The sequence below is a fragment of the Pezoporus occidentalis genome, unplaced genomic scaffold (assembly GCF_034315485.1).
Source record: "Pezoporus occidentalis ecotype Australia unplaced genomic scaffold, CSIRO_AGI_Poc_V1 ctg13, whole genome shotgun sequence".
Classification (NCBI taxonomy): domain Eukaryota; kingdom Metazoa; phylum Chordata; class Aves; order Psittaciformes; family Psittacidae; genus Pezoporus; species Pezoporus occidentalis.
This window is the reverse complement of record NW_026913103.1, coordinates 10,491,158-10,517,574: the sequence shown is the minus strand read 5'-3', so window position 1 is coordinate 10,517,574 and position 26,417 is coordinate 10,491,158. Positions and strand designations below refer to the sequence as shown.

The 26,417-nt window shown below is 40.2% G+C and overlaps 1 protein-coding gene across 1 annotated transcript in view; it reads left to right on the top strand.

The window, feature by feature from the left end:
- Positions 1–26,417, top strand: part of MDN1 (midasin AAA ATPase 1) — a 105,380-nt gene that overhangs the window by 17,826 nt on the left and 61,137 nt on the right. Inside the window, exons 9-31 of the mRNA XM_062608389.1 lie at positions 1,141–1,255; positions 2,415–2,608; positions 3,646–3,727; positions 4,410–4,505; positions 5,507–5,619; positions 6,168–6,316; positions 6,408–6,468; positions 6,995–7,206; positions 8,572–8,675; positions 9,648–9,792; positions 11,151–11,247; positions 12,734–12,847; positions 13,511–13,658; positions 13,896–14,006; positions 14,753–14,901; positions 15,365–15,543; positions 15,903–16,111; positions 22,100–22,246; positions 23,034–23,175; positions 23,303–23,437; positions 23,514–23,652; positions 25,291–25,429; positions 25,520–25,650. Of these exons, the coding sequence (XP_062464373.1) occupies positions 1,141–1,255; positions 2,415–2,608; positions 3,646–3,727; positions 4,410–4,505; positions 5,507–5,619; positions 6,168–6,316; positions 6,408–6,468; positions 6,995–7,206; positions 8,572–8,675; positions 9,648–9,792; positions 11,151–11,247; positions 12,734–12,847; positions 13,511–13,658; positions 13,896–14,006; positions 14,753–14,901; positions 15,365–15,543; positions 15,903–16,111; positions 22,100–22,246; positions 23,034–23,175; positions 23,303–23,437; positions 23,514–23,652; positions 25,291–25,429; positions 25,520–25,650 (3,111 nt within the window). The remainder of the gene's footprint in view (positions 1–1,140; positions 1,256–2,414; positions 2,609–3,645; positions 3,728–4,409; positions 4,506–5,506; positions 5,620–6,167; positions 6,317–6,407; positions 6,469–6,994; positions 7,207–8,571; positions 8,676–9,647; positions 9,793–11,150; positions 11,248–12,733; positions 12,848–13,510; positions 13,659–13,895; positions 14,007–14,752; positions 14,902–15,364; positions 15,544–15,902; positions 16,112–22,099; positions 22,247–23,033; positions 23,176–23,302; positions 23,438–23,513; positions 23,653–25,290; positions 25,430–25,519; positions 25,651–26,417) is intronic.

Here is a 26,417-nt window from a genome sequence, read left to right as displayed (position 1 = left end):
AGGAAGGCAGGGTTCTATCACACACATTCCTTGGGAAGACAAACACCATCACTCCAAGTGCCCTTCCCTCCCTTTCCTTCTTTCCCCAGCTTTGTATGCTGAGCATGACACTATATGTTATGAGATATACCTTGGGTCAGCTGGGATCAGATGTCCTGGCTGTATCACCTCCCCGCCTCTTGTACACTGCCAGGCTACTCACTGGTTGGGCTGGTGTGAGGAGCAAAAAAGGCCTTGACTTTATAAGCAGGGCTAAGCAGTAGGGACAACATCTCTGTGTTATCAACACTGTCCAGCACAAATCCAAAACATAGCCCTGTACTAGCTGCTATGAAGAAAATAACTCTATCCCAACCAAAACCAGCACATTGGTGAACAGTTTTTATAGTAGCAAATTATAGTTTCTTTTAGGCACATTAAATGGTTGCAGTTTACAGCTGTGGAATGTTATTTAGAAAAAAACAAACCAAACACTAATGAATCAACACACACACACACACCCCCCCCAGCCAAAAACCACCCCAAACCCACAACAAAAAAAACAAACTACAATCCAGTATCTCATGATTTGCACGTGCAAGGCTACTTCCACAGTGGGTATAATACATGGCTGCATAATTATTTATGCAGGAAAACAAAAACAGAATGGACAAAAAATGATGGAAAGGACTCTGAGCATAAAGAATTAAAAAAATAATCGGGAAACACTGTGAAGGGGGCAGAGACTGGAGGTGCTTTTCCTGCATCTGCAGTAGAGTACAGATCCTTTAGGATCTGTGCAAGATAATTCCCAGGCCAATTCTGTCAGGCTCCTCTCCTAACAAAGCGTTACTCTTCTCCTAACAAAGGATTCTGTATGGTTTTTCTGATAGACTTAACTTGTTGTCAGTCATCTTTCTGCAAGTATCCCTGGGGAGATTTTGCACTACAGGGGGAAAAACACTGTGATAAAAGAACAGATTATTTGAAAAGCAGAGATACGCATTGTAGGGTACATGACCTTACAGTGGCAAACATTGCATGATCTATGCACTTGTGTTATGCTGTAGCAGAGGTATGTAACACATTCTTTGCACAGGAATGCTCTGAAAATGCAGAGTTCCACAGTATCGTGTGTTTCTTCATGTTGTTTTGATTTAGGATATTCAGTTGTGGTGGAGGTTGGTACAGGCAGCAAAGCAGCCATGCTGCTCTTTTGGACAAATATTGGACCAAAATACATTTGGATAACATGAGCAAAGGAGAACTCAAGGAGGTATGGTGTGTGTTGCTGTATTATAACATGTGGATAACTGTTTCAGTTAAGAGTAGTAAATGTTCCCAGTAATAAATTTGATCATTGTTTTTATCTCCAAGTACTACAATACACCCTTATAATTTCAGATTTATCCTTTGAAGTGAATTGGACAAAGATTCCTGAAGCTTGCCTTGGCAAACACAGTTCCACTTTGAATGGGTCTAAGAATCAAATTGCTTTGCCATTTTGTAGGCCACAGAGATTTAAAAACAGGGAGAAAAATAAAAAAATGAGCTTACTCTAATCCTGAAGCTTTAAGATGGAAAATAGTTGTCAATAGAAAATGTTATTTGTAGTTGATATCTTTTGTTAGCATCTAGCTGAACTCATGTTGAAAATGACATCCAGAAAGGATGAATAATGAAGTGGAACTTGGCTGTTAAAACCTTAAGAAAAAAAGGAAACTTTGGTGCTAAATGTGCTACTTACCACTAGATTCTTTCTGTTCTTTTTTTTGTAACTTTGTAGCTCAAGTCACGGAAGTATATAAATGAAATATTGTAAGATTCTGTAGTAGTAGAAGAGACAGTGGTAGAAAACACTCACGTGCTTGTCTTGAAAATAGGTTCATGTCCTTCTGATTAATCTTTAAAGTCAGTCTGGCAGGGTAGTGCCAGTGTTCCTGGTCTTTATCTGTGAAAAGCTGATTTTCTGACGCAATAGTTTTGATTAGCAAGCTTTAGTGGAGAGAACTGAGCTGAAAGGAATCACAGAAGAAAAATTAGCCTTTTAATGTGTCTTTATCAGCACAGTGAATAGATAATGTGAATGCTTAAAAAAAATTCAGTCATAGAAAGGACAGGAGGTAAGAACTTTGGTTATCAGTTGTAAACTTGTATGATCATTATTTAAGATGCAGTTGAATATACCTTTTGTTCTTGGTGTTGGCATTTGTGCAGATGTATTAAATGGAGTAGAGTTGGCAAGATTCACTTTTGGCACCCAAATCAATACTACGCCAGTCACAATAACTCTTTATTTTCTTCAGATGAGAGATTCCAAGACAGTGGTTTTGTGCAGCTTGTTATTGAGTATCTACTGAAATGTATCCTGTTAAATTCTGGGGGCTTGATGTTTCCCATTCTAAAGATTTATTTTGTTTGATGTTCACTCTCAGGTTCTTCAAAGGAGATACCCCAACCTTGCTCTTGTAACTGATCACTTGCTAGACATTTACATTCACCTCACAGGAGACAAGTATCAGGCATCAGAAAACAGTGCTTCGGGTTCCAGGCACATACAAGAATATTCACCAGAATCAAGATCAGAAAATAAGAAACCAAATCTGGAAGGGCGAGAACTATCTCTAAGGTTGTCTTTTCTTACATGTTTATTAGGAGGAAATTAGGGTAGATGCAGAAATGAAAGGCTCTATCTTTGTTATTTTCTGAATTTCTTTTTTAATAGTGATGGAAGTTTGAATAACTGAAATTTCATAAAAACTGGAAAACTTGAAGTATCTTTTAAAATTTCAGTCTGCAATACTTAGGACTTCTTATTTGCTATACTTTTTTTTTTAAGGAAAAAGTGTGGGTTTTGTCATATGTAGTACTGAGTTGCTGTCAAGCCATATGGATTACTTCTCAATTTGTTTTAACACATCATACCAGTTCTAGTTAAGAACTGAAATGTACTGTATAATGTTCTCACAATAGCTATTATATAACATTTTCAGCAACTGTATATATGTGCTTATCTAGATAATTTCATATTAGACACCACATTCTAACTTAGAGATGGCTGAAAATAACCAGATCTGCAATGTACTGTTAATTTCAGAATTTTTATGATGAAATGCGGCTTGATGTTCAGTTATTTCTTCCTCTTATACAAAATGTCAATTCTACTCATGGAATTTCTGTCACCAGCAGTGCTTTGTGAATTAGCTGGTAAATACTAGATGTGGGTAGTACCTAATATTTTTGTGAAGCAAAAGAGTGCCACCAATTTTAAAACAGCAGTTGTTTTTCAAGAATCACTTGTTGCTTTTTCTTATCAACAGCAAAATCTTTCAAAAGGTAAGAAATCAGTATCTTGAAAAAATAGGGGGGCTTGTGCCTTTCAGGATGAAAAGCTTGTTGCTTTTCTTGGTTTTAGTTGTGTAATGAATTTAAGGTTTAATGGAGTATGTATTATCTGTTTCTAAGCAGTGTATCTGAAAGCAACAGTATTGGTGTTTATGTGCTCAGCTGCTCTTTAGAATTGGCACCGTATTTACATATATGTCTTCCTGTGTACAGCTTACACAACAGCTAAATGTACAATTGCCAGAAGATGACATTGAACCTGAAAGAAGGAGCTATGCATTTTGCTTTGATGGTACCAACTCTTTTCATGTTTCTTTTTAGAGACTTACTGAATTGGTGCAGCAGGATTGCTTACAACTTTGACAGTAATTCCTCAACCACAGCAGTGAATATTTTTCAGGAGGTGCGGTAAGACTTGATCCAGAAATTGCTTACCCAAACTCTAGCATTGCCTCACAAATCTTAAAATACTCTATTTGGGAATGTGAGATGGGACTTTAGTTTTATCTGGATCAATTGGACTGTAATTAGAATGTTTGTGATCCATCTATTGGAGGCATTCATGGCTACTAGGAAGGTTTTTTGCGGTAATGTGCTGAAAGCCAATCCAGACGTACTCCTGTCATACAAACAGCATGCTGCAGCATTATTTTAACTAACCTGAGCTAGAACTGCATATGACTGAGAGTTAAAATTTTGAAATCTCTCCTTTTTCTTGTAATATGAGGCTTCTTTCCTGCTTCCTTATGCATCAATTTAAATTCCAGGTTTGGAATTTTTCAGGTGTAACAGTTTTTCAGGTCTTGTAACATTACTTACTTCTCCGTTTTCGTCTGTTTATCTAAAAGTAACTTTTGTGACTGGGCATTGAAAGATTTTGCTTTCACTGAAAACCACTACAGAATTTAAAAGCTCTTGTAACATCTTGATCTCCATTGTTTGACTTGATCCTTGGGCAATGAAATAATTTTATTTACTATGGCTGGATTGGATTCAAACTCATGTAGATTAAGATGGTGCTTGTCAGACTATATCATACAGAATTTGTATTGAAGAGCCTGGTTTGTTTGTTTTCTCCTTGACAGGCATTGGACTGTTTCACAGGTATGCTGTCCAGCCAAGGGAGCAGAATGAAAATGGCAAATGTTATTGGAAGTAAACTAAACATTTCAAAAAAAAAGGTATGTTAAGCTATGATTAAACATGATGCTTACTGGTAATATTCTGTAAGTTGCAATTATTTTAGTGATGAGTTTAAATGTGTTCTGCTGTTTTTCTTGAAAAATATGCCCATTTTTCTGTCCCAAACATGTTTTTGCTCTCTGTGCTATTGCAGGATCTGTGTTTTCCTTCTTTTTTTTTTTTAGTTATGGTTCCTACCCACCCCCCCCCACCTCACCCCGAAAGTTCCAGTGGCTCTGTTTCAGAGCAGATTGCAGATGGTCTTATCATGCAAAAGAAGGATCACACAGCTGGAACAGCTCAGGTTCCTAAGCACATGATGCTGCTAGATGCACAGAGTAGTAAAGAATATGGTTTTTGATGGTTACAGTGAACCCTAATCCCTTAAAAAAAGAGATTAGAGATATTTTCCTGACTACTTGTTCTGTAATCATTGGTTCCAAAATCAAGTACCTCTCTAGAGCCTTGTAACTCTCTGTATTAATAGTGTGTGATATAAATGGCTGAGTTAAACTAAATCATTACTTTGTCAGCTATTTCTGACTGTAGAAGTTTGATTGCAAAGAAAATTCCCTCCTTTCTTACTTTAAAGATGTAAAAACCTGCCAGCTGGCTGGACTTGAAACTTCTATGGATTTTTCTGTTTGTCCTTCATTCTTGATATTATTCCAGTACAGGAATGTAGTATCTTCTGACAGTAGCAAAATATCCTTGTTTACACAGAAGTATTCACTCAGGCTTTTTTGAGGTGGTTGTTAGACCTCCTGCTAAGAAATAGACCCATTACCAAATTATTAAATGGAAATATGTTTGTACAGACAGTAACATTTCTGAGGTGCTTCAGTGTTTCAGGTGATGAGTATGTAAAACCTGCAAAATAGAAAATCTTACCATGAAAAACTAGCTTGCTGCAAAGTAATACCAGTAGTATAGCATGGGTGTTCTTAGTGTGACGTTGTAGGCAACATTAGTATTAGAAATGTTAATGCTTTCTTCACAGGTGGAGTTCTTCTGTGAACTCTATAAACCGGAAATTCTAGTACAGGAACAAGAAGTCTCTGTTGGAAGAGTGCATCTAACGAAGAAACAAATCCAAGCTCTCACTGTACAAAGGTAGAATATCTTGTAGCGTCCATATGAATCAAAATATTTGGTGGTAGAATAGAATAGATTACAAGTCACAGCCTTTTTTTTTTTTAAAAAGGCAACTTGAGCATTCTCCTCTAATGAAAAATGTGATGAGTTCTTGTGATCTGAGTTTTACCTTGTGTGTCTTTAAGGCTGTCTGTGTCATACTTTTGCAGCCAAAGCATGGAGATTTTCAGCTTTTTTGAACAGGATTTTCTTTAAAGCAGTGTGGATTCACAGCTGTCATAATAAGATTTTGATGGCTCTGTCTTTGTGAAGGGAGATTTTTGTAGTATGTGTTACTAACTCCACTGGCAGGAAGTTCTTTGTAAATCCTGATTTTTTTTTTTTTTTCTAGGTTGCATATTGAGAAAAATAAGTATATTAGAGTATCTTGGAACTAATTTTTTCCAAACCTTTAATTTTAATTAAAGATCATAAATTCAACCACTCCTCTAAAAAATAATAAAGGAAAAATTCAAATGAGCTCCTTGGTAAATCTTGGGTTTGAGTTGTTTCCTTTGTTTTTTCAGAGCAAAACAAACCTTTGCTGCCACACGGCCATCTGCAGTATTGATTGAACAGCTTGCAGTTTGTGTTGTCAAAGGAGAGCCTGTGCTTTTGGTTGGTGAAACAGGAACTGGCAAAACCTCAGCTGTTCAGTACCTTGCTCATATTACAGGTAAATCAAGTGTGAAGACTGTAACTTGCATGACAGTGATTTAAACAAAGAAACCCCACAAGTTGATGGTGCTTTATATTTTTGTTTCAAGGACGCCGTTTGAGGGTTGTCAACATGAACCAACAAAGTGACACTGCAGATCTCTTAGGGGGGTGAGTCATTAACAGTTGTCCAAGTTTAACAAATTGGCAGTATGAGAACAAGCTTCTAACACAAGTGTAGTTGTGTTGTCAGAGTTGTGTTTAGGTACATGTTTGTTTCATGGAGCATAAATGTCTTAAGAAACATTTTTGCATGCAGGCACCTTATTGTCCTTCATGAAGAGCAGAGGCAGTTTCACTGATCTGTGTGTACATCCATAAGTGATAAAGTCTTTTAAAAGCACAACCCAATGTCTTTTTAAAAATAACTAACCAATATAAATATGTTGTAATATTCACTGGAAATACTGAATGGTAATAGTAAAAATACTAATCAGGGTGGTCCTGTCTGTACAAGTGACTCAAAATGTACATTTAAATATGTGCAATTTTACTTCTTTTATTATTTGAGAAAAAAACTTGGAAACCCAGGGTTCCTTCATGCATAGTGTTGTAACTGGATTTTTTTTTTTAGTTCACAGATGCTAGTTCCTTTTCTGTGTCACAAATAAGTAATGACTCTTTTGCTTCTCTTCAGTTACAAGCCTGTAGATAACAAGCTGATCTGGCTGCCTCTGCGAGAGTCTTTTGAAGAACTCTTCTCTCAGACATTCTCTAGGAAGAAAAATCAGACATTCTTGGGACACATTCAGACCTGCTACAGGCAGAAACGTTGGCATGATCTGCTAAAACTAATGCAGCATATTCATAAATCTGCTATTAATAAGGAAGCAAAAGAAAATGCATCTGGTGAGAATTCAGACTGATCAAACATGTCATTAGTGTTAACCATTGCAGAGAGTAGATACTGCTGAATTTGTCTGAATTTGTGAGGCTTTGTTTGCTTTTTGTTTGTTTGTTTTTAATGCACCTTTATTACATCCTTTCTCCTAGTTTTGAAAAATGCAGTCTAATGGTTTGGACTGGAAGGGACCTTAAAAATCCTCTAGTTCTAATCCTCCTGCCATGGGCAGGGACACTTTCCACCAGACCAGGCTACTCAAATCCCCATCCAGCCTGGCCTTGAACACTGCCAGGGATGGGGCAGCCACAGCTTCTCTGGGCTCAGCACCTTCATAATGCATTCATACTTTCTTTCAGACCTGGAACTTTCTTAGATCTCACAAATATTTCCTCTTTTAAAAACAAAGCAAAACAATAACAATAAACTAGACCCAAAGTAACAACTCTTAGAGTAGTAATGAATTGGTTTCACTGTTCGTGATGCTGAATTGCCCAGAATTTTCCTTTGTTTCATTGTGATTTTGTCTCCAAACAACAGGTTTTCTTGCTTTAGACTTCACAACCCATTTGGAACAGAGGCAGTATTGATACTTTGTTTTGCATGGTGTGATTTCTGGTTCTAGACCTGCTGAACACGTGAAGTTGTAGGAACCTGTAGCTTTCATTCAGCATGGGCTAAGTGAACTTAGTTATGGACTTCGTCTCCTCTCTTTTTTTAACTGGTTCTTCTGAATATGCAGATAAATTCCCACAAATGTGGGAAATTGTTTCAATCATTGACAATCCTAAAATAAAGACAAACTGAAATCTGTAACTTGCAAAGCTATCAATTTAAGTCATTATGCTGCTGCTTTTTTATATGCCTCAGGCTGTGACTTTAAGCAAATAACTGAAATGAGCACAATAGTAAATAATACCATAACTGATAAAGCAGCATGTTTTTACTGATACTGAAGTATTCATTGTTAATCTGTCTGTCCTAAGGTTTGTGAATTTGGATTTATTTTTCTGAGCTATCACTGGAAATTAAGAGAGTGGTAACAGCCATGCTGGAACCAAGTACAGCATAAGTATTTGTTCCTAAACTAGGACATGCTGGAATGAATAGCAAATTACCTGTACCCGTATGTCAGTAGTGTTCAGCTAAATGAAAAAACAGACAAACAATCAAAACAAACAAACAAAACCCCCAGCAAATTTTTGGTTTTTTTTTTAGTGCATGTCATCTGTAGAACTTGAATGTTTTTGTTGCTCAGCCAAGCTTGCTTTTGTATCTCTGTGCTTGAAACAGTTTGATTAAAATACTGGTGTTAAACATTTTTTTGGTGCTATTGTTCTGATGGTACAAACTTAAATTTGTTTTGCTTTCAGGCTCACTACTGAAGGAAAAGTGGGAAGCATTTGGTCTTAAACTGAATCATGCTCATCAACAGATGAAAATGACAGAAAATGCTCTTCTCTTCGCGTTTGTTGAGGTATTTGGACATTTGCATTTTGATGCTAGGAAGAATAAGGAGAAGCATTTAAAAGACTTTGCAATCAGTATTATATAAATAACTTCCTGGCAAGAATCTTGCTGTGAAATAAAACTTGCTCCATGATAACTCTGTGGAATGAAGTATGGTACTTTGAGGAGGCGGCTGTTAGATGGGGGGTGGGAAAATGTTTTGTTGTAACATATTAATTTAATGCTGTAAAATAGGAATTAGGACTGGTATGATAAAAAGAATATCAGCAGTATAACATTTTTTAAAGTGTATGAGATTAGATAAACATCTTGACCAGTCTCCAGTATGGCTTGTTCCTCCCTAGGGATGCCTATGAAGGATTTAATATTAAGAATCTGTGCTGTTTATCTAGAAGTTGTGTTTTGTAAGTGTTTCAAACCCATGGTATAATATTCTAATGACATTTGAGTGTGATTAGGAGAAACTATGATGGTTTATGCATGATTGTTCTTTGTCACCCAGTTAGTCTGAATATATGCTTTCAAATTTTATGTGAAGTGTGTAAAGTGTTGACTGTTCTCTTTCTAAAAAATTACTGTAATAGTTGGAGAATTACTAGTATAATAGCTGGAGAACCTTTGACTTAAGTATAATTTTAATCAATAAGACACAGTTCCCTGAGGAAAGTAATATTGTTTGTGTCTTAGTTTGGAGTTCTTTGGATTAACTGTCTTTATTTTCATAGTGGTGTCATTGAAGCTTATGCACCTTAGTTCTATCTGAGCCACTCTAAATGGTAGCTGTTAATGGTGATAACTGACTTGTGACTTGCAAAATAATTGCTTTTATTGAGGGAGAGCAGTAAAACTGCTATTGCTCTAAAAGTCTGAATTGCCATTTGTGTAATCAACCCACAGACTGTAAAACAAGTATTTCCAGCATATGGGTGCTTCACTTGATTGCTAGTGATGTGATTAACAAATTGATCTTACTTTTTAGGGTACTCTGGCACAAGCAGTAAAAAAGGGTGAGTGGATTTTATTGGATGAGATTAACTTGGCTGCCGCAGAGACTTTGGAGTGCCTGAGTGGTTTACTGGAAGGATCATCTGGGTCGCTGGTGTTACTAGACAGAGGAGACACAGGTACTATTTCTATGCTTGCTATCCAATTAATTGAACTCCCTACCCTATATGACTCAAAATAATTTAAGAACATTTATCATTAAAGTGAATGTGTCCAGAAGAGAATCATGTGTTCTTTACACAAAAAGTGGTAGTTGTAGTTCACTGTGGCTCAGGAGATTTGTGCATGCAGGAACTGTAGCTTTTGCCTCTTCAGAATCTGCAAGGAGCCAATCTCTCTTGTGTCCTTAGTAAGCTTAGCTGTCTCTAAAGATTGTTCAAGGAGCATAACCTTCTTTTTTTTTTTTTTTTCTTTTAAATAAAGGTGAGGTGGCTTGATGGATGGTGAGGTTCAGTTGCTACTGTAGTAATTGTTTTTCGCTGATCCTGTGAATATACTATCCAGCTAGAAATAAGCATACAAATATTTTGCTTTTTCTGAGTCCATGTGGGTTGACCCCAGCCAGGAGCTAAGCACCCATACAGCTGCTCTCTCACTTCTCCCACCACACCACCACCCAGCAGAATGAGGGGAGAGAATAGTAAAAGCAAAAGCAAGAAAACTCATGTGAAATGAGTGGTACAAAGGCAGTCACCTAGCCAGCTCCTGCAAGCAGACCAAAGTCTGGCCAGTCTCTAAGAGACAGCCACCTTGTCAGGCAAAAAACCACAACCCCCTTCTTCCTCTACCTCAGTTCTTACTGCTGAGCATGATGTTACATGGTAGGGAATATGGCTTTGGCCAGTTTGGGTGAACTGTTTCAACAGCATTCCCTCCTAGCTTTTTGCTCACTCCTAGCCTGTTGCTGGGGGAGGGAAGGCAAAATGCAGGGTAAAAAGAAACCCTTGATGCAGTGCCCGCACAGTTCAACAACAGTGAAACATTGGTGTGTTCTTAACAGCACCACAGGGGCTGTTGTGAAAAAAGTCAACTCTTTCCTAGCCAGATGCATAACAGAGGTAAAGCTAAAAAATGCTACTGCTGAATATTGTTTTTCTGGAGATACAGATAGAGATAAATGTTGTATGAGCTTCCTAGGCTGTGTTTTCTTCCTGGCAGAGGGAAGCACTGGGGGTTGCTCTGGAAGAGGTAAAAGGAGTTCCAAGTTTAGGGCTTATGTAATTTTTGAAACGTTTTTCATTGTTAAAACATCCTGCTATGCACAAATGAAGGTCGGGGTTTCACTTGATTGTGACTGTTGGGAAGATGCAGAGATACTTCTGTTAAAATTATGTGGGGTCATTCTCTGAAAACTTTTCACCCTGGCATGTAGTAATGCAGTAATAGAAAACTGGCTTAAATAAAATATACTTTATTTAATGTAATAAATATCCTGTGTTGAGCATTAACATTGTCTCTCATTTCTGTTTTACTTCAGAGCCTCTTGTTCGTGACCCTGATTTTCGCTTGTTTGCATGCATGAATCCAGCTACAGATGTTGGAAAGAGAAATCTTCCTCCAGGAATAAGAAACAGGTAAGAAATAGTGATTTTATGACAAAATACTTAGTCACTGCCTTTTTCAGAGTTTAACTAGCTTTATGAGTTGACCCAGTGAAGAATGTCATCTTTGAAGCCTGAGGATGTAAGTCTAAACTCAAATTAACTTCCCGTGAGGTGCTTTCCACATCGTGGTGAAGGTTTTTCATAAAACAACATCAGGAAAATACTTCTGTAAAATTGCTGAGCATGAGCAAATGGTTTAGCCATGGTGTAGAGTGGTGTCACTAAGGGCTGGGGAATGACCATTCTTTGCAATTAAGCTGTTAGTGTCTGGGAATGTTACTTACAGCAGTTTATATTCCTGACAGGGATAATAAAGACCAGAGCTTTGTGTCTCTTTAGCAGCCTTTCTCTTGATGACTCAGGAGTGTTGATAATCCTTGCAAAAATATTTGTGTGATAGTCAAAATATTTGATGTGTGACCTTCAGGCATTTAAACTGCAGCCAGGGAATTGGAGTTGTTGCACATATGTTCTTCAGTATAACCTGTTCCTGAAGGCAAGGATCTTCTGCTTGTGTTTGATGCAGCTCCCCTGAGGAGTACCAGAAGTCAAACACAGTCCCTTACCAGATTCATAAACACTGTGCAAGGCTGTAGAGATGCACGAAGTATATGCAGCTACTCATTTGTAGTTATTAGTGGTAAAGTAAGGTTTAATTGCTATTAGCTCTCTTGGCTTAGTAGTGAAAGTCAGTGTAATACAGAAGAATGGAGACTTCAGCTTCAGCATGACTTTTTAAGTTTAAATGAGTTTATATTTGCATTTTTTGCATATATTTGTCAAAAATGTCCACCCCTCTGAAGTTAATGGTATTGCTCAGCTCTTTTGGGATTGCTATGGTGTGTCCTGAGCTATTGTTTGCAGTTGTAATGCATGGTATGGAAGGGCTGCAGACTCTTATTCAACACCCAATGTAAATATAGTGGACTAATTAATGTTTAGAAAATATGTTCACTAACTATGTGTTGATAGTGTAGCGTACTAAATATCAGACATGCTGTTGACATATTTAAAGATACCCAGAACTTCACTTGAGTACATGTTCTGCTGATGATTTTCCTTTGCTTATTGTCAAGTTTTCTCATTTCATTGCTGAGCTGGATATTTGTAAAAGTAGAAAACAACCTAAATATGCTAGTCCTGGATATGCTAGTCATAACAAAATTAGAATGGGTAATATCTCATAAGTGTTCATTTAAAATCTTAAAAAACTCAGTCCATTAGTTAATTTTCATTCTACTAAGTTAAAATAATTCAGTTACATTACTCAAAAGTATTTAATACCTTTTTCCCCTTTTTTAGTCACTCTAGTTCTTGAGTCTGACTTGTCAAATAACCTTTAGTTTTCTGATGCTTACAAAATTTTAAATGTTATATACTGTAAGAATCATATACAACGTGATTTTTTAAATATGGTCAGTTGTTGAATTGTTATAGATTGATTTGATTCTTACAGGTTTACTGAACTTTATGTGGAAGAATTGAGACATGAAGGAGACTTGCAGATTCTTATTATGGATTATTTGAGAGGCTTGAATGTGAATAAAAATACAGTACAAGGAATTGTGAAGTAAGTTGATTGTAATATCTTTAAATCCTTGCTGTAATAAGTCATAAAAAGGAAGTATGTAACTGTAGTCTGTGGTTAGACTGTTTTGGGAAACACTGTGATGTTCCCTGCACAGTGGTTTGCATAGTCTTAGGAAACAGAAGATGGTAGACATCCCTCCTCTTCGTTCTGAAGGTTTCAGTGGAGGAGGTTTACTTGCTCAGACTGCTTTATTGGTAGCACCAGTTAAAAAGCGCTGTTGCAGTCCTCATTCCCATCTGAGAGACTGAAATGATTTGTTGCTGTAGAACATACCAATGAAAGTCTTGTGTGTTTATCAAGTTACCTTTCTTGCCCTTAGTTTAAGGTGTACTATCTCACTGCATTAACCAGAAGAACTATTATGTGTTTAGAATACTTTGAATTTACAGTGATGCCTTCTCAAAAATACGGTTCTAAAATATTCTGTCGCTTAGCTTCACTGGCTGTACGGATGGCAGAGTTTGGCATGGCTTTCCTAACCTGGAGGTTTTATAAAAGGCGACAGCTGTAGATAAGCTTAAGTGTTCATACTTTTAATTTCATTCCTTGGAGCAATGGTCTTAAAGTCCCTTCCAACCCTAACCATTCTATGATTCTATGGTCTGATCAATAACAGCACTATGTAACTTCTTATTTTTGTAGCTTTTATTTATCTGTGAGAAAGGAAGCAGAAGCAAAGCTGGTGGATGGAACTGGCCACAGACCTCACTATAGTCTCCGTACACTTTGCAGGGCATTGAAATTTGCAGCATCTAATCCATGTAGCAGCATACCACGCTCACTTTATGAGGTGATTACCTTTGTTGGGGTTTGTTCCAGTGTGTATTCACTACAAAGACTGGGTAAAGGATAATCCTGTCTTCTAAGCAAAGTAGTAAACAGAAATTATTTTTTTATGTCTCCCCCTCACCTTTTTTTTTTCCCCTGATGATGATTTTTTTTTTTTTTTATGTTATCACTCAAAATAATTCTTCTTCTTAGAGTTTCTGTTTGAGTTTTCTGACCTCAAAATAATTCTTCTTCTTAGGGCTTCTGTTTGAGTTTCCTGACACAGCTTGACAGAAGTTCTCACCCAATAGTTCAAAAGCTAATTTGCCAGCATATAGTCTCTGGCAACATCAAAAGCCTTCTCAAGCAGGTATGTAACTAAGCCTATATAGAGCTATTTAGTATTCAGGGTAGAATTTATTTTTGAGTTGTTATCTGCCTTTTGCCTCTACATTTCCTTCTCACAGTCCTGTCTCCCATGTTATAAAGATAAGAACTAGAAAAAAAAATTATACTGTACCTTCATTAATGTTTACTTCTGCTTGAAATGCCCATATGGGGGCTAGTTCGTTTGTTAATATGAAAAAATAAGGAAGCTTTCACAGGCTTTTTATTTTTAGACTCCAAATGCAGAGCATATGGATATGAAGCAAACATCTGTGCTTTGTCTCTAATGGGAAAGGAAGAATCTCACTAATGCTGGGAGCTCAGCATGGTTTTGCATGGGGGCTTGTGCAGGTGGGATGGGGTAGCCAGTTGTAAGACATAGGTATTTATTTTGGAATAAAACCCTTCATGTTAGAAAAATCGTATGGATATAGAAAGGTAAAAGCCAATTTCTTGCTTGGAAGCATACTTTAAAATTCAGTGCTAGGACTTGAGACTTTTTGTATCTTTTGTGGCACTGCCAAAGATTCCTGCTTCATGACCTTGAAATAATCTGGTCAGTCTTTTCCCATAATTTGCATTCTGTGTCAAGGAGACAGTGTTTACTGCAGTGCTCAGTAAAATAACTTCCTACAGAATACATTGCAGTGGTGTAGCAGTAATTGTAGCAGTAGCTTTAGCAAATTAAAGCTCATTTTATAATCTGTTATTTCTGTCGTGTCTCCTTAGCAAATACCAAAACCCCGAGGACAATTTGTACTTGTAGAAGGATACTGGATTTCAGCTGGCGATAAAGAACCTACTGTAGATGAGACTTACGTGCTAACCCCTTCAGTTAAGCTTAATCTGAAAGACATTGCCAGAGTTGTGTCTGCAGGGTAAGTCTGTTTCAACATTTCCATTAAAAAATTAAGTTAAAGATGTTTCTTTGGGCCTCTAGTGTCAGTGTTTAGCCTTTATTGTTTGGCATGGGTAGTGTCCTTTTTTTTTTCCTACTTTACAGTTAACTTCCATTATACAGTGGGTTTAATTTATACATGTATTTCTTGTCTGCTTAAACTGACTTACTGCAATACCTAGCTTTATTTAAATGATAATCTAGAAATTTATCGTTATAATAACCTGCTTTTTTCATACTGCCATGTAATTCATTATGGGTAGCAGTTAGCACTTGAGAGTAAAGTTACTTATATTAGTTTATGACACTGGATATCACAAACAAGTTAAGTGGTGATGTTTTGGTAATGTAGATCTGTGAAAATTTCAAATAATGTTGATATCTTGTATATGAGAAAGATATGAGTGGTGCTTCTAAACCACTCTTTTGTTTATGCCTTTCAGGTCTCACCCAGTACTGATTCAAGGTGAGACCTCTGTTGGTAAAACCAGTTTAATTCGCTGGTTGGCTGCTGCTACTGGGAATCATTGTGTAAGGATTAACAATCATGAGCACACTGACATTCAGGAATATATTGGCTGTTATACGTCAGATGCCTCTGGGAAGTTGGTATTCAAGGAAGGTGGGTGAGCATATTATATTTAGTCCAAATTCCTGTCTCATTTCACTGGGCTTTTTCTTGTTTTCTGCTTGTCTGTTTTATTACAATGGAGAGAAAACCTTTCATAAAGTTAGTAGTTGCATATTAATGATAATCACTTATGTGACTTTCAGTGAGTTTTAAGAGTTCATGTTTTCCTCATGCTTATCCTATTGGACATAAAAAAGATAATTCAACAATTTAACTAGCACTGTTGCTTCTGATTCTGGATTAGCATTTATACTGAGTGAAAACTAGTTACTAAAAGTATCTGAATGCATGCTTCTGTTATATTTAGTTTGTTAGGCTTTTAACCTAGGATTTTTTCTTTTCCTTCCAAGGCATTCTCATAGATGCAATGAGAAAAGGTTACTGGATTGTTCTAGATGAATTGAATTTGGCTCCCACTGATGTTTTAGAGGCTCTCAACCGCTTGTTAGATGATAACAGGGAGCTGTTCATTACTGAGACCCAGGAATTTGTTAAAGCTCACCCTCGCTTCATGCTGTTTGCTACTCAGAATCCTCCAGGACTTTATGGTGGCAGAAAGGTCTGTATAACCTCTTCCTTTCAGTAGCTGTGATGCTAGAGGATTAATCTCTCTCATGTATAGAAGTGTGATGTGAAAACTTTCTGATGCATAGCACAGAATTAACATGAAACTTTTAAGAGGTAGAGAGTTGAGGTGGCTGTGGACTAACTTTCAGTACACCTTGGTTCTGTTTAGGTTAGTTGCTTGTTTTTGAAAAATACCAAATTTCTAATTTTAGAGTAATTGAGATACAAGTGTTTTACTGAACTGGAATTCATGTATATTATATTTAGAATCATAGAATAGTTAGGGTTGGAAAGGACCTTAAGATCATCTACTTCCTTCCCCCTGCCATGGGCAGGGACACCTCATACTTAACCATGCCACCCAAGGCTCCCTCCAACCTGGCCTTGAACACCACCAGGGATGGAGCATTCACGACTTCCCTGGGAAACCCATTCCAGTGCCTGACCACATTTACAGTAAAGAACTTCTTCCTTATATCAGATCTAAACTTCCCCTGTTTAAGTTTTAACCCATTACCCCTTGTCCTATCACTACAGTCCCTAATGAAGAGTCCCTCCCCAGCATCCTTATAGGCCCCCTTCAGATACTGGAAGGCTGCTATGAGGTCTCTATGCAGCCTTCTCTTTTCCAGGCTGAACAGCCCCAACTTCCTCAGCCTATCTTCATACAGGAGGTGCTCCAGTCCCCTGATCATCCTCATGGCCCTTCTCTGGACTTGTTCCAACAGCTCCATGTCCTTTTTATGTTGAGGACACCAGAACTGCACACAATACTCCAAGTTAGGTCTCACAAGAGCAGAGCAGAGGGGCAGGATGACCTCCTTCGACCTGCTGGTCATGCTCCTTTTGATGCAGCCCAGGATAAGGTTGGCTTTCTGGGCTGCAAGCGCACACTGAAGCAGGCTCATGTTAAGTTTCTCATCGGCCAACACCCCCAAGTACTTCTCTGCAGGGCTGCTCTGAATCTCTTCTCTGCCCAACCTGTAGCTGTGCCTGGGATTGCTCCGACCCAGGTGTAGGACCTTGCACTTGGCATGGTTAAACTTCATGAGGTTGGCATCAGCCCACCTCACAAGCGTGTCAAGGTCCCTCTGGATGGCATTCCTTCCCTCCAGGGTATCAACCGAACCACACAGCTTGGTGTCATCGGCAAACTTGCTGAGGGTGCACTCAATCCCACTGCCCCTGTCACCTACAAAGATGTTGAACAAGACCGGTCCCAACACCGATCCCTGAGGGACGCCACTCGTTACTGGTCTCCAGCCGGACATTGAGCCATTGACCACAACTCTCTGTATGTGGCCATCCAGCCAGTTCTTCATCCACCGAGTGGTCCATCCATCAAATTGATGTCTCTCCAATTTAGAGACAAGGATGTTGTGTGCGACAGTGTCGAACGCTTTGCACAGGTCCAGGTAGATCACAGTATCACAGTATGCTAGAGATTGGAAGGGACCTCGAAAGATCATCTAGTCCAATCCCCCTGCCGGAGCAGGAACACCTAGATAATGTTACACAGGAATGTGTCCAGGCGGGTTTTGAATGTCTCCAGGGAAGGAGACTCCACAACCTCCCTGGGCAGCCTGTTCCAGTGTTCCATCACCCTCACTGAGAAGAAGTTTCTTCTCAAGTTTAAGTGGAACCTCTTGTGTTCCAGTTTGTACCCATTACCCCTTGTCCTATCATTGTTTGCCACTGAGTAGAGCCTGGCTCCATCCTCGTGACACTCCTCCTTTATATATTTATATACACTAATAAGGTCACCCCTCAGTCTCCTCTTCTCTAAACTATAGAGACCTAGCTCCCTCAGTCTTTCCTCATAAGGGAGATGCTCCACTCCCTTAATCATCTTGGTTGCCCTGCGCTGGACTCTCTCCAGCAGGTCCCTGTCCTTCTTGAACTGAGGGGCCCAGAACTGGACACAATATTCCAGATGGGGTTTCACCAGGGCAGAGTAGAGGGGAAGGAGGACCTCTCTCGACCTACTAACCACCCCCCTTCTAATACACCCCAGGATGCCATTGGCCTTCTTGGCCACAAGGCCACAGTGTTGGCTCATGGTCATCCTGTCGTCCACTAGGACCCCCAGGTCCCTCTCCCCTACACTGCTCTCTAACAGGTCGTTTCCCAACCTATACTGGAACCTGGGGCTGTTCCTGCCCAGATGCAGGACTCTACACTTTCTCTTGTTATATTTCATCCAGTTATTCCCTGCCCAACTCTCCAGCCTGTCCAGGTCTCGCTGGATGGCAGCACAGCCTTCTGGCGTGTCAGCCACTCCTCCCAGCTTAGTGTCATCAGCAAACTTGCTGATAGTACACTCAATTCCCTCATCTAAATCGTTGATGAATATATTAAATAATACTGGTCCCAGTACTGACCCTTGAGGCACTCCACTAGTTACAGGCCTCCAACTAGACTCTGCCCCATAGACTACAACTCTCTGGTTTCTCTCCTTCAGCCAGTTTGCAGTCCACCTCACTACCTGATCATCCAGTCCACACTTCCTCAATTTAGCTGTGAGGATGCTGTGGGAGACTGTGTCAAATGCTTTGCTGAAGTCAAGGTAGACCACATCCACCACTCTTCCATCATCCATCCACCGTGTTATTTCCTCATAAAAGGCTAAGAGATTGGTCAAGCATGATTTCCCCTTGGTGAAGCCATGTTGACTGCCCCTCATAACCTTCTTCTCCTTGATATGCCTTAAGATGACACCAAGGATAAGGTGTTCCATCACTTTCCCAGGGATGGAGGTGAGGCTGACCGGTCTATAGTTACCCAGGTCCTCCTTCTTGCCCTTTTTGAAGACTGGAGTGACATTTGCTTTCCTCCAGTCCTCAGGCACCTCTCCCGTTTCCCAGGACTTGGTAAAGATGATGGAGAGTGGTCTAGCAATGACTTCCTCCAGTTCCCTCAGCACCTGCCGGTGCATCCCATCTGGAGCCATGGATTTATGGATGTCCAGATTGCTCAACTGGTCTCTAACCCATTCCTCATCGACTAAGGCAAACCGCTCCGTTGACCTGACTTCATCTAAGGTCTCAGGGGTACAGGACTGCCTGCAGCAAAGTAGACAGAGACAAAGAAGGCATTCAGTAACTCTGCCATCTCTGTATCTTCTGTCACCAGGGCACCCATCCCGTTCATCAGTGGGCCTACATTGCCTCTGGTGTTAGTTTTATCTGCCATGTATTTGAAAAAGCTCTTTTTGCTGTCCTTGACCCTTCTCGCCAGGCTTAATTCTAAGGAGGCCTTAGTCATCCTGGCTGCCTTCCTACATCCTCTAGCAGCAGCCTTATATTCCTCCCAAGTGGCCAGCCCCTCCTTCCACGACCTGTAAACTGTCCTCTTCCACTTGAGCATACTCAGGAATTCCCTATTTAGCCACGCAGGTCTCCTGGCCCTCTTCCTTGACTTCCTACGTGTCGGGATGCTCCGATCTTGAGCTTGGAAAAAGCAATCCTTGAATGCCAACCAACCATCTTGGGCCCCTTTACCTTCAAACAGCCTTGCCCATGGGATTTCCCCTAGCAATTGCTTGAAAAGGCCAAAGTTTGCCCTGCTAAAGTCCAGGGTTGCAATTCTACTTGCTATTTTACTGGTCCTACCACACAAGACCCTGAATTCCACCATCTCATGGTCGCTGCAACCAAGGCAGCCCTCAACCCTTACTGCTTCAACCAGACCCTCCTTGTTAGTGAGGATGAGATCCAGCAGCGCTCCTCTCCTGGTCGGCTCATCCACCATTTGCAGGAGGACGTTATCATCCACACACTGGAGGAACCTCCTGGACTGCGGCTGGGTTGCCGAGTGGTCCTTCCAGCAAACATCAGGGAAGTTAAAATCCCCCACGACAACTATGGCCTGTGACTGTGAGGCTGCTCTCAGCTGCCTGTAGAAGGCCTCGTCAACTTCCTCACCCTGATCTGGTGGTCTGTAACAGACACCCACAACAGTATCCCCCCTGCCAGCCTGCCCCTTAATTCTCAATTGCTCTACCTCTTCCATCGGTTCTGTAGGCCCGTCACAGAAGGCCACCAAATTGGTGAGGCAGGATTTCCCCTTAGTGAAGCCATGCTGGCTGTCACCAAGCACCTTGTTGATTTTCATGTGCCTTAGCATGCCTTCCAGGAGAATTTGCTCCAGGATTTTGCCAGGCACAGTGGTGAGACTGACTGGTCTGTAATTCCCTGGGTCATCCATTTTCCTCTTCTTGACAATGGGGGTTATATTTCCCTTTTTCCAGTCATTGGGAACTTCACCTGACTGCCATGATTTTTCAAATATGATGGCCAGTGGCTTCGCAGCTTCATTCACCAGCTCCTTCAGGACCTGCAGGTGGATTTCATCAGGTCCCATGGACTTTTGTATGTTCAGGATCTTAAGATGGTCTCGAACCAGATCCTCTCCTACAGTGGGCGCAAGCTCTTCAGTCTCACAGTCCCCGCATCTGCCTTCCAAGACTTGGGTGGTGTGGTTGGAGCCTTTACCAGTGAAGGCCGAGGCAAAGAAATCATTCAGAACCTCAGCCTTCTCCAAATCATGTGTAGCCAGTTCTCCTGAGAGCTTCCAGAGAGGGCCCATGTTGTCTCTAGTCTGTCTTTTATTTGCTACATACCTATAGAATCCCTTCCTGTTATCTTTAATATCGCTAGCCAAGTTTAATTCTAACTGGGCCTTAGTTTTCCTAACCTGGTCCCTAGCTTCTCAGGCACCATCCCTGTATTCTTTGCAGGCCGCCTGTCCTTGCTTCCGCCTTTTATAAGCCTCTTTTTTTTTCCTCTTAAGTTTCCTCAGGAGCTCCTTATCCATCCAAGGAGGTCTCCTGGCCCTCCTGCTGCACTTCCTTCTAGTTGGGGCGCAGCACTCCTGCGCTTATAGCAGGCGATCCTTGAATATCAACCAAGAGTCTTGGGCCCCCCTGCCCCGTAGGGCTATATCCCATGGAACCTTACTAAGCAGGTTCCTGAAGAGGCCAGGGCAGTGAGCTTGCTGCAAGCTCTTCTCACTGTCCTGAGGATCTTGAATTCAACCATCTCATGATTGCTACAACCAAGGCTACCCTGGAGCGTCAAATTTCCAGTCAGCCCTTCCCTGTTGGTGAGCACGAGGTCAAGCATGGCACCTCTCGTCAGCTTCTCTATTACTTGCAGAAGAATTGACTCAGTGTTTCTTGCTCAAAAGTGCTGGAGAAGATACTTGACTCAGGTTATGGGTGTCCAGTTTGTACTGATTTTGACTGGAATAGTTAATTTTCTTCATAGTGACTGTTATGTTGCTGTGTTTTGGGTTTGTGACCAATATAGTATTGATAACATAGGGATGTCTTAGATACCGCTGAGCAGTGCTTAGTGTCAAGATGTTTTTGGCTTCCCACCAGCTAGTAGGCTGGGGGTGCACAAAAAGTTGCATGGGGACATAGCCAGGACAGCTTACCCCAAGTGACCAAAAGGATTCTCCATATCATATGATGCTGTGCTCAGCAATGGAAACTGGGGGAAGAAGGGGGAAGAGTGGGATGTTCAATGTTTGTTTCCCCAAATAACCATTGTGCCTGATGGAGCCCTGCTTTCCTGGAGATAGCTGAACACCTGCCTGCCCACGGGAAGTGGTGAATGAATTCCTACTTTTGTTTACTTCTGTGTGCTCCTGTTGCTTTACCTATTAAACTGCATTTATCTCAACCCACAAATTTTCTCACATTTACCCTTCTGAGTCTCTCCCCCATCCCATTGTAGGGGAATGACCAAGTGGCTGTTTGGTACTTAGCTGCCTACCACAGTTAAAATGCAACACGTTTTAAAGCTCTTGTCCTCATCCAGACTGTCTCTTACATTTTCTTTCAGTGGTTCTGTGGATGTGCCAATTTGTGCACTATGACACTCTCCATATTTCCTTTGAATGTGTACGGGGAGATAGATAACGTGAGGAATATCAAAGGAAAAAGTTAAAACAATAGTATGTTCTCGTATTCTAGGTTTTGTCTAGAGCCTTCAGAAATCGTTTTGTGGAACTGCATTTTGATGAACTGCCAAGTGTCGAGCTGGAAACCATCCTGCACAAACGGTGCAGTTTGCCACCTTCTTACTGCAGCAAGCTTGTCAAAGTCATGTTAGACCTGCAAGTATGAGAGTCTTTCTTCTTTTTGTAGAAGACAAAATATGCAAGCATATTCCAGCACAAAGTAACAGAAATTTCTTTTGCGGGGGGGAGGTGTTGCTAACTGATACTTAAAAACCTAAAACTTAATTAATGGAAGAGAACCCATCGGAGTACTTAGTTTGGTTGGTTAAGTTAGAGAACAAGGGAGGTCATGTCAGATTTGGGGGAAAACTGTCAACAAAAAAATTAATAGCGGCCTTTGGAGTTGATGTATAAAATAATCCCTTACTCTGGATCCAAAGTACAGCATTGTTTTTTTATCTGTCTTTGGATTGTGCTAAATTTGGTATTATTTGCAAGTAATAATTTTGGGTGTGTTCTGACACTCTTGTGTTTAACAGGCATGTAACAGTTAGTATGCAGCTAAAACTGTCTCATATTTAAATTGCAGTCTTGTATTTTAATTGCAGTAGCACAAACCAGAGCACACTTCAAAGTGCTAAAGCATATCTTGTTGTAGAACCAATTTTTTGCTTGTGTTTTTTTTTTTTTTTTTTATTCCAGGTACTTAATTTTCTTGTCAATACTTTTATTTATTATTTATCTATTATTATCTGCATAATTTTGTTTCTGGTACCTATCAAATAACTGCTTAAAGGTAATTTGAATTTGGGAGTCATGACTGTGCTAGACTTTCTTTTTTTAGTACAGTTTGGCTGACATGTCACATCAGAGAGGTCTGACTAGCTTTGCTCTAAGTATTCAGTCAGGTTAAGGAAAAAATGGCTCACATTTTGTTCTTATGACAGTCTTACCGCCGAGGTTCAACGGTGTTTGCTGGGAAGCATGGGTTCATTACCCTGCGGGATCTGTTTCGCTGGGCTGAAAGGTACAGATTGGCAGAACAGCTGGAGAAGGAGTATGATTGGCTTCAGCACTTAGCAAATGATGGTGAGCCCTGCTACCTCAGGTTTTTTAAGTGTCTGTAGAATTGATTTCTAACCCTAGTTCTTAAGCATAAATTTTTGTTGCTGCTTAAGCAGATAGTAATTGCTTTACCTCTTCCTTTGTTTTATAGGTTTTATGCTTCTGGCAGGCAGAGTCAGGAAACAGGAGGAGGTGGATGTTATTCAGAGTGTCCTTGAAAAGCACTTCAAGAAAGAAATATATCCTGAGTCTCTCTTCTCAGGAGAAAGCATCAAAAAGCTACTGGGTGAGTTTTCTAGAAGGACCATACTGGTAGCTCTCTAGATTTGACTGAAGCTGATGGATTGCTTTGTGTTGTGCAGCTAAATCCCCCATGCGGATGTCAGTGATGGACAGAGATTTTAACCATATTGTCTGGACTAGAGGGATGAGGAGACTTGCTATTTTGGTGGGACGAGCCCTGGAGTTTGGTGAACCAGTGCTGCTGGTGGGAGACACCGGGTAACATTGCTTTTTATACCACACTGCATTGCAGTGCTATGCCAGACACCAAATTAGACACAAAGTGATTGTATAGGCTTCAGTGCTTCTTTGATCTGGGACATTTAGCCTCTCTCATGGCAGACTTGCACTGCTGTTTTTCACAGTTTGCTTTTGAGGGGAAGCAATTGCATCTCTTTCAGCATAAGTCTTTAATGGAACTATCTGCATTATGTATAGAGATACAGAGACATAGAAATTATAGAGAAAGCAGTAAAATTGAAATGAACTGACTTCTGTCCCCACCTTTCACAAGGTGCCCTGTAGTATCTCACTATCTGTCACTGGAGAGGTTGCTTCTGGGGAATTGTGACATTTGTCTGTTTGAGAGCATATTCACTTTACATAGAATCATAGAATGGTTTATGTTGGAAGGGACCTTAAAGCTCATCCTGTTCCAACCCCCCTGCCCTGGACAGGGACACCTTCTAGTAGACCAACTTGCTCAAAGCCTCATCCAGTCTGGCCTTGAATGTTGACTTGCTACTACTACTGCCTTGTCGACACTGTCATGTTCTAAAGGAGATTGTGGAAGTAGACCTGTCTGCTGCTGTGCTGGTTATATATTTGGAGAGTAAATTGTTGTAGATGAGAAGGGAATAAAAGCACTAGAATCACAGAATCAGCTGGGTTGGAAAAGACCTTTAAGATCATCAATCCAACCTCTACCCCAGCACTGCCAAGACCAACACTGAACCATGTCAGAGGGCCTCATCTACACAGTTTTTGAACACTTCCAGGGATGGAGATTCCACCGCTTCCCCGGGCAGCCTGTGCCAATGCCTGATCACTCTCCCTGTGAAGACGTTTTTCCTAATATCCAGTCTAACCTCCCCTGGCGCAGCTTGAGGCCATTACCTCTTGTCCTATCACTTGTTAGTTGGGAGAGGAGAACCGACACCCTCCTCGCTACAGCCTCCATTCAGGTAGTTGCAGAGAGTAGTAAAGGTCCCCCTTGAGCCTTCTCCAGACTACTAAACAACTCCAGTTCCCTCAGCCATTCTTCAGAGAACTTGTGCTCTAGACCCTTCACCAACTTCATTGCCCTTTTCTGGACCCACTCCAGCAACTCAGCATCCCTCTTGTAGTGAGGGGCGCAGAACTGAGCACAGTACTCAGTGTGCAGCCTCACCAGTGTTGAGTACAGGGGTATTAATACTTCCCTGCTCCTTCTAGCTAGGGAAAGGGAGAAGTAAAATTATTGATGTAATGAATGAGAACTCCAGGTACTCAGCAGTTTATTCCCTCAGATTTAGGCTTGGTCTAGACATGTAGCATCTCCAGTTTAGTGAAATGTTAGGCTAGCTGAGTATTTGTAGGGGCAGACTGAAATAAATTTGACTTTGAACCTGCAGAAATTCATCAGTGTAGATATTGATTTACTTAAAGCCGTCTTATGCAAGTCAGCAACAGTTGTGCCAAAAATGGCTTCACTTTGCATACATTTCTGTCAAGGAAAGGAGCAGAAGGAAATTTGCATGCTGGGCATTTGTCTCATAGATCTTCAATGAAAGTATGAATCCTGTCCAAAGTGAGCTGATTGTATGTATTTGGGTGGTTTTTTTTTGTTATTCTTCCATTTCAATTACTTTGTTGCAGGTGTGGTAAAACTACCATTTGCCAGATCTTTGCAGCATTATCTAATCAGAAGCTATACTCAGTGAATTGCCACTTGCATATGGAGACTTCAGACTTCCTGGGAGGACTGCGACCAGTCAGACAGAGGTCAAAAGACCAGGTTTGTCTTACATCAATAGCGGTTTGGATAGCGTGACCATGGAAGCAAAAAGTAGCAGTTATTAACGACTTTTCCTTTTCCATTTCTTAGGAGGAATCTGATGGTTCTAGACTCTTTGAGTGGTGTGATGGACCTCTTGTTTTAGCAATGAAAGAAGAGGGTTTTTTCCTACTTGATGAGATTTCTTTAGCTGATGATTCAGTACTAGAACGACTTAACAGGTACGTCTCGAATGTGTTAGACACATTGAAGATACTTAATACTATTCATTATACAAACATGAGTAGGGTAAATCTAGCTTCTTTTAGGCGCATGTGTTACCTGGCCTGGGTGAGCTGTTCTCTTAAATCACATAGTTGCTGCTGAAAGGGAGAATGACCCAAATATTTCTGGCCTTGTTCATATTTCAACTTCTGTGGCAGTTTGCTTTGTTTTCCTGTTTGCCATCCAACTGAAAGAAGTACTAGTTTTAATCGCAGTTTGAAATTTTAATTATAGCCGCAGAAAAGATAGTAAGGTAAGACAAGATGAAACTGCCTTGTCCTGCTGAAGTCTTGGTGGTCTTAACTTGTCTGGGTAAATAAAAGGTACTTTGATTGAAAAGCAGATATGTGTTATGTGTATTTGACATATGTTGGTACGCTGATTATGTTGGTTTTGAATGCTTTAGTTGGTGCTGTTACTTTCCGTTTGGCTTTTTAGTGCTGCTACAGACTGATCTGCACTCAAATTGCTGTATTTGTTTCATGGACAAAAATAAGATGATGAAAGAATTTGCCTTCTTCAGTAGTTTATGTCCCTGGATAAAGAACTTAAGAACATAAACCCTAGTTCAGTTGGAATAGTTTAAACAGTATCTGAAGACAGTTAACAGCATGAGTTAAGTTGGAAAAGAAAACTAAAAGTAAAATCTCCCAATTTACCATCTGCAATATTAGTATTTTCAGCCTGTCAGTGAGCTCTTGAAAATTATGCATCTTGTCAGAGT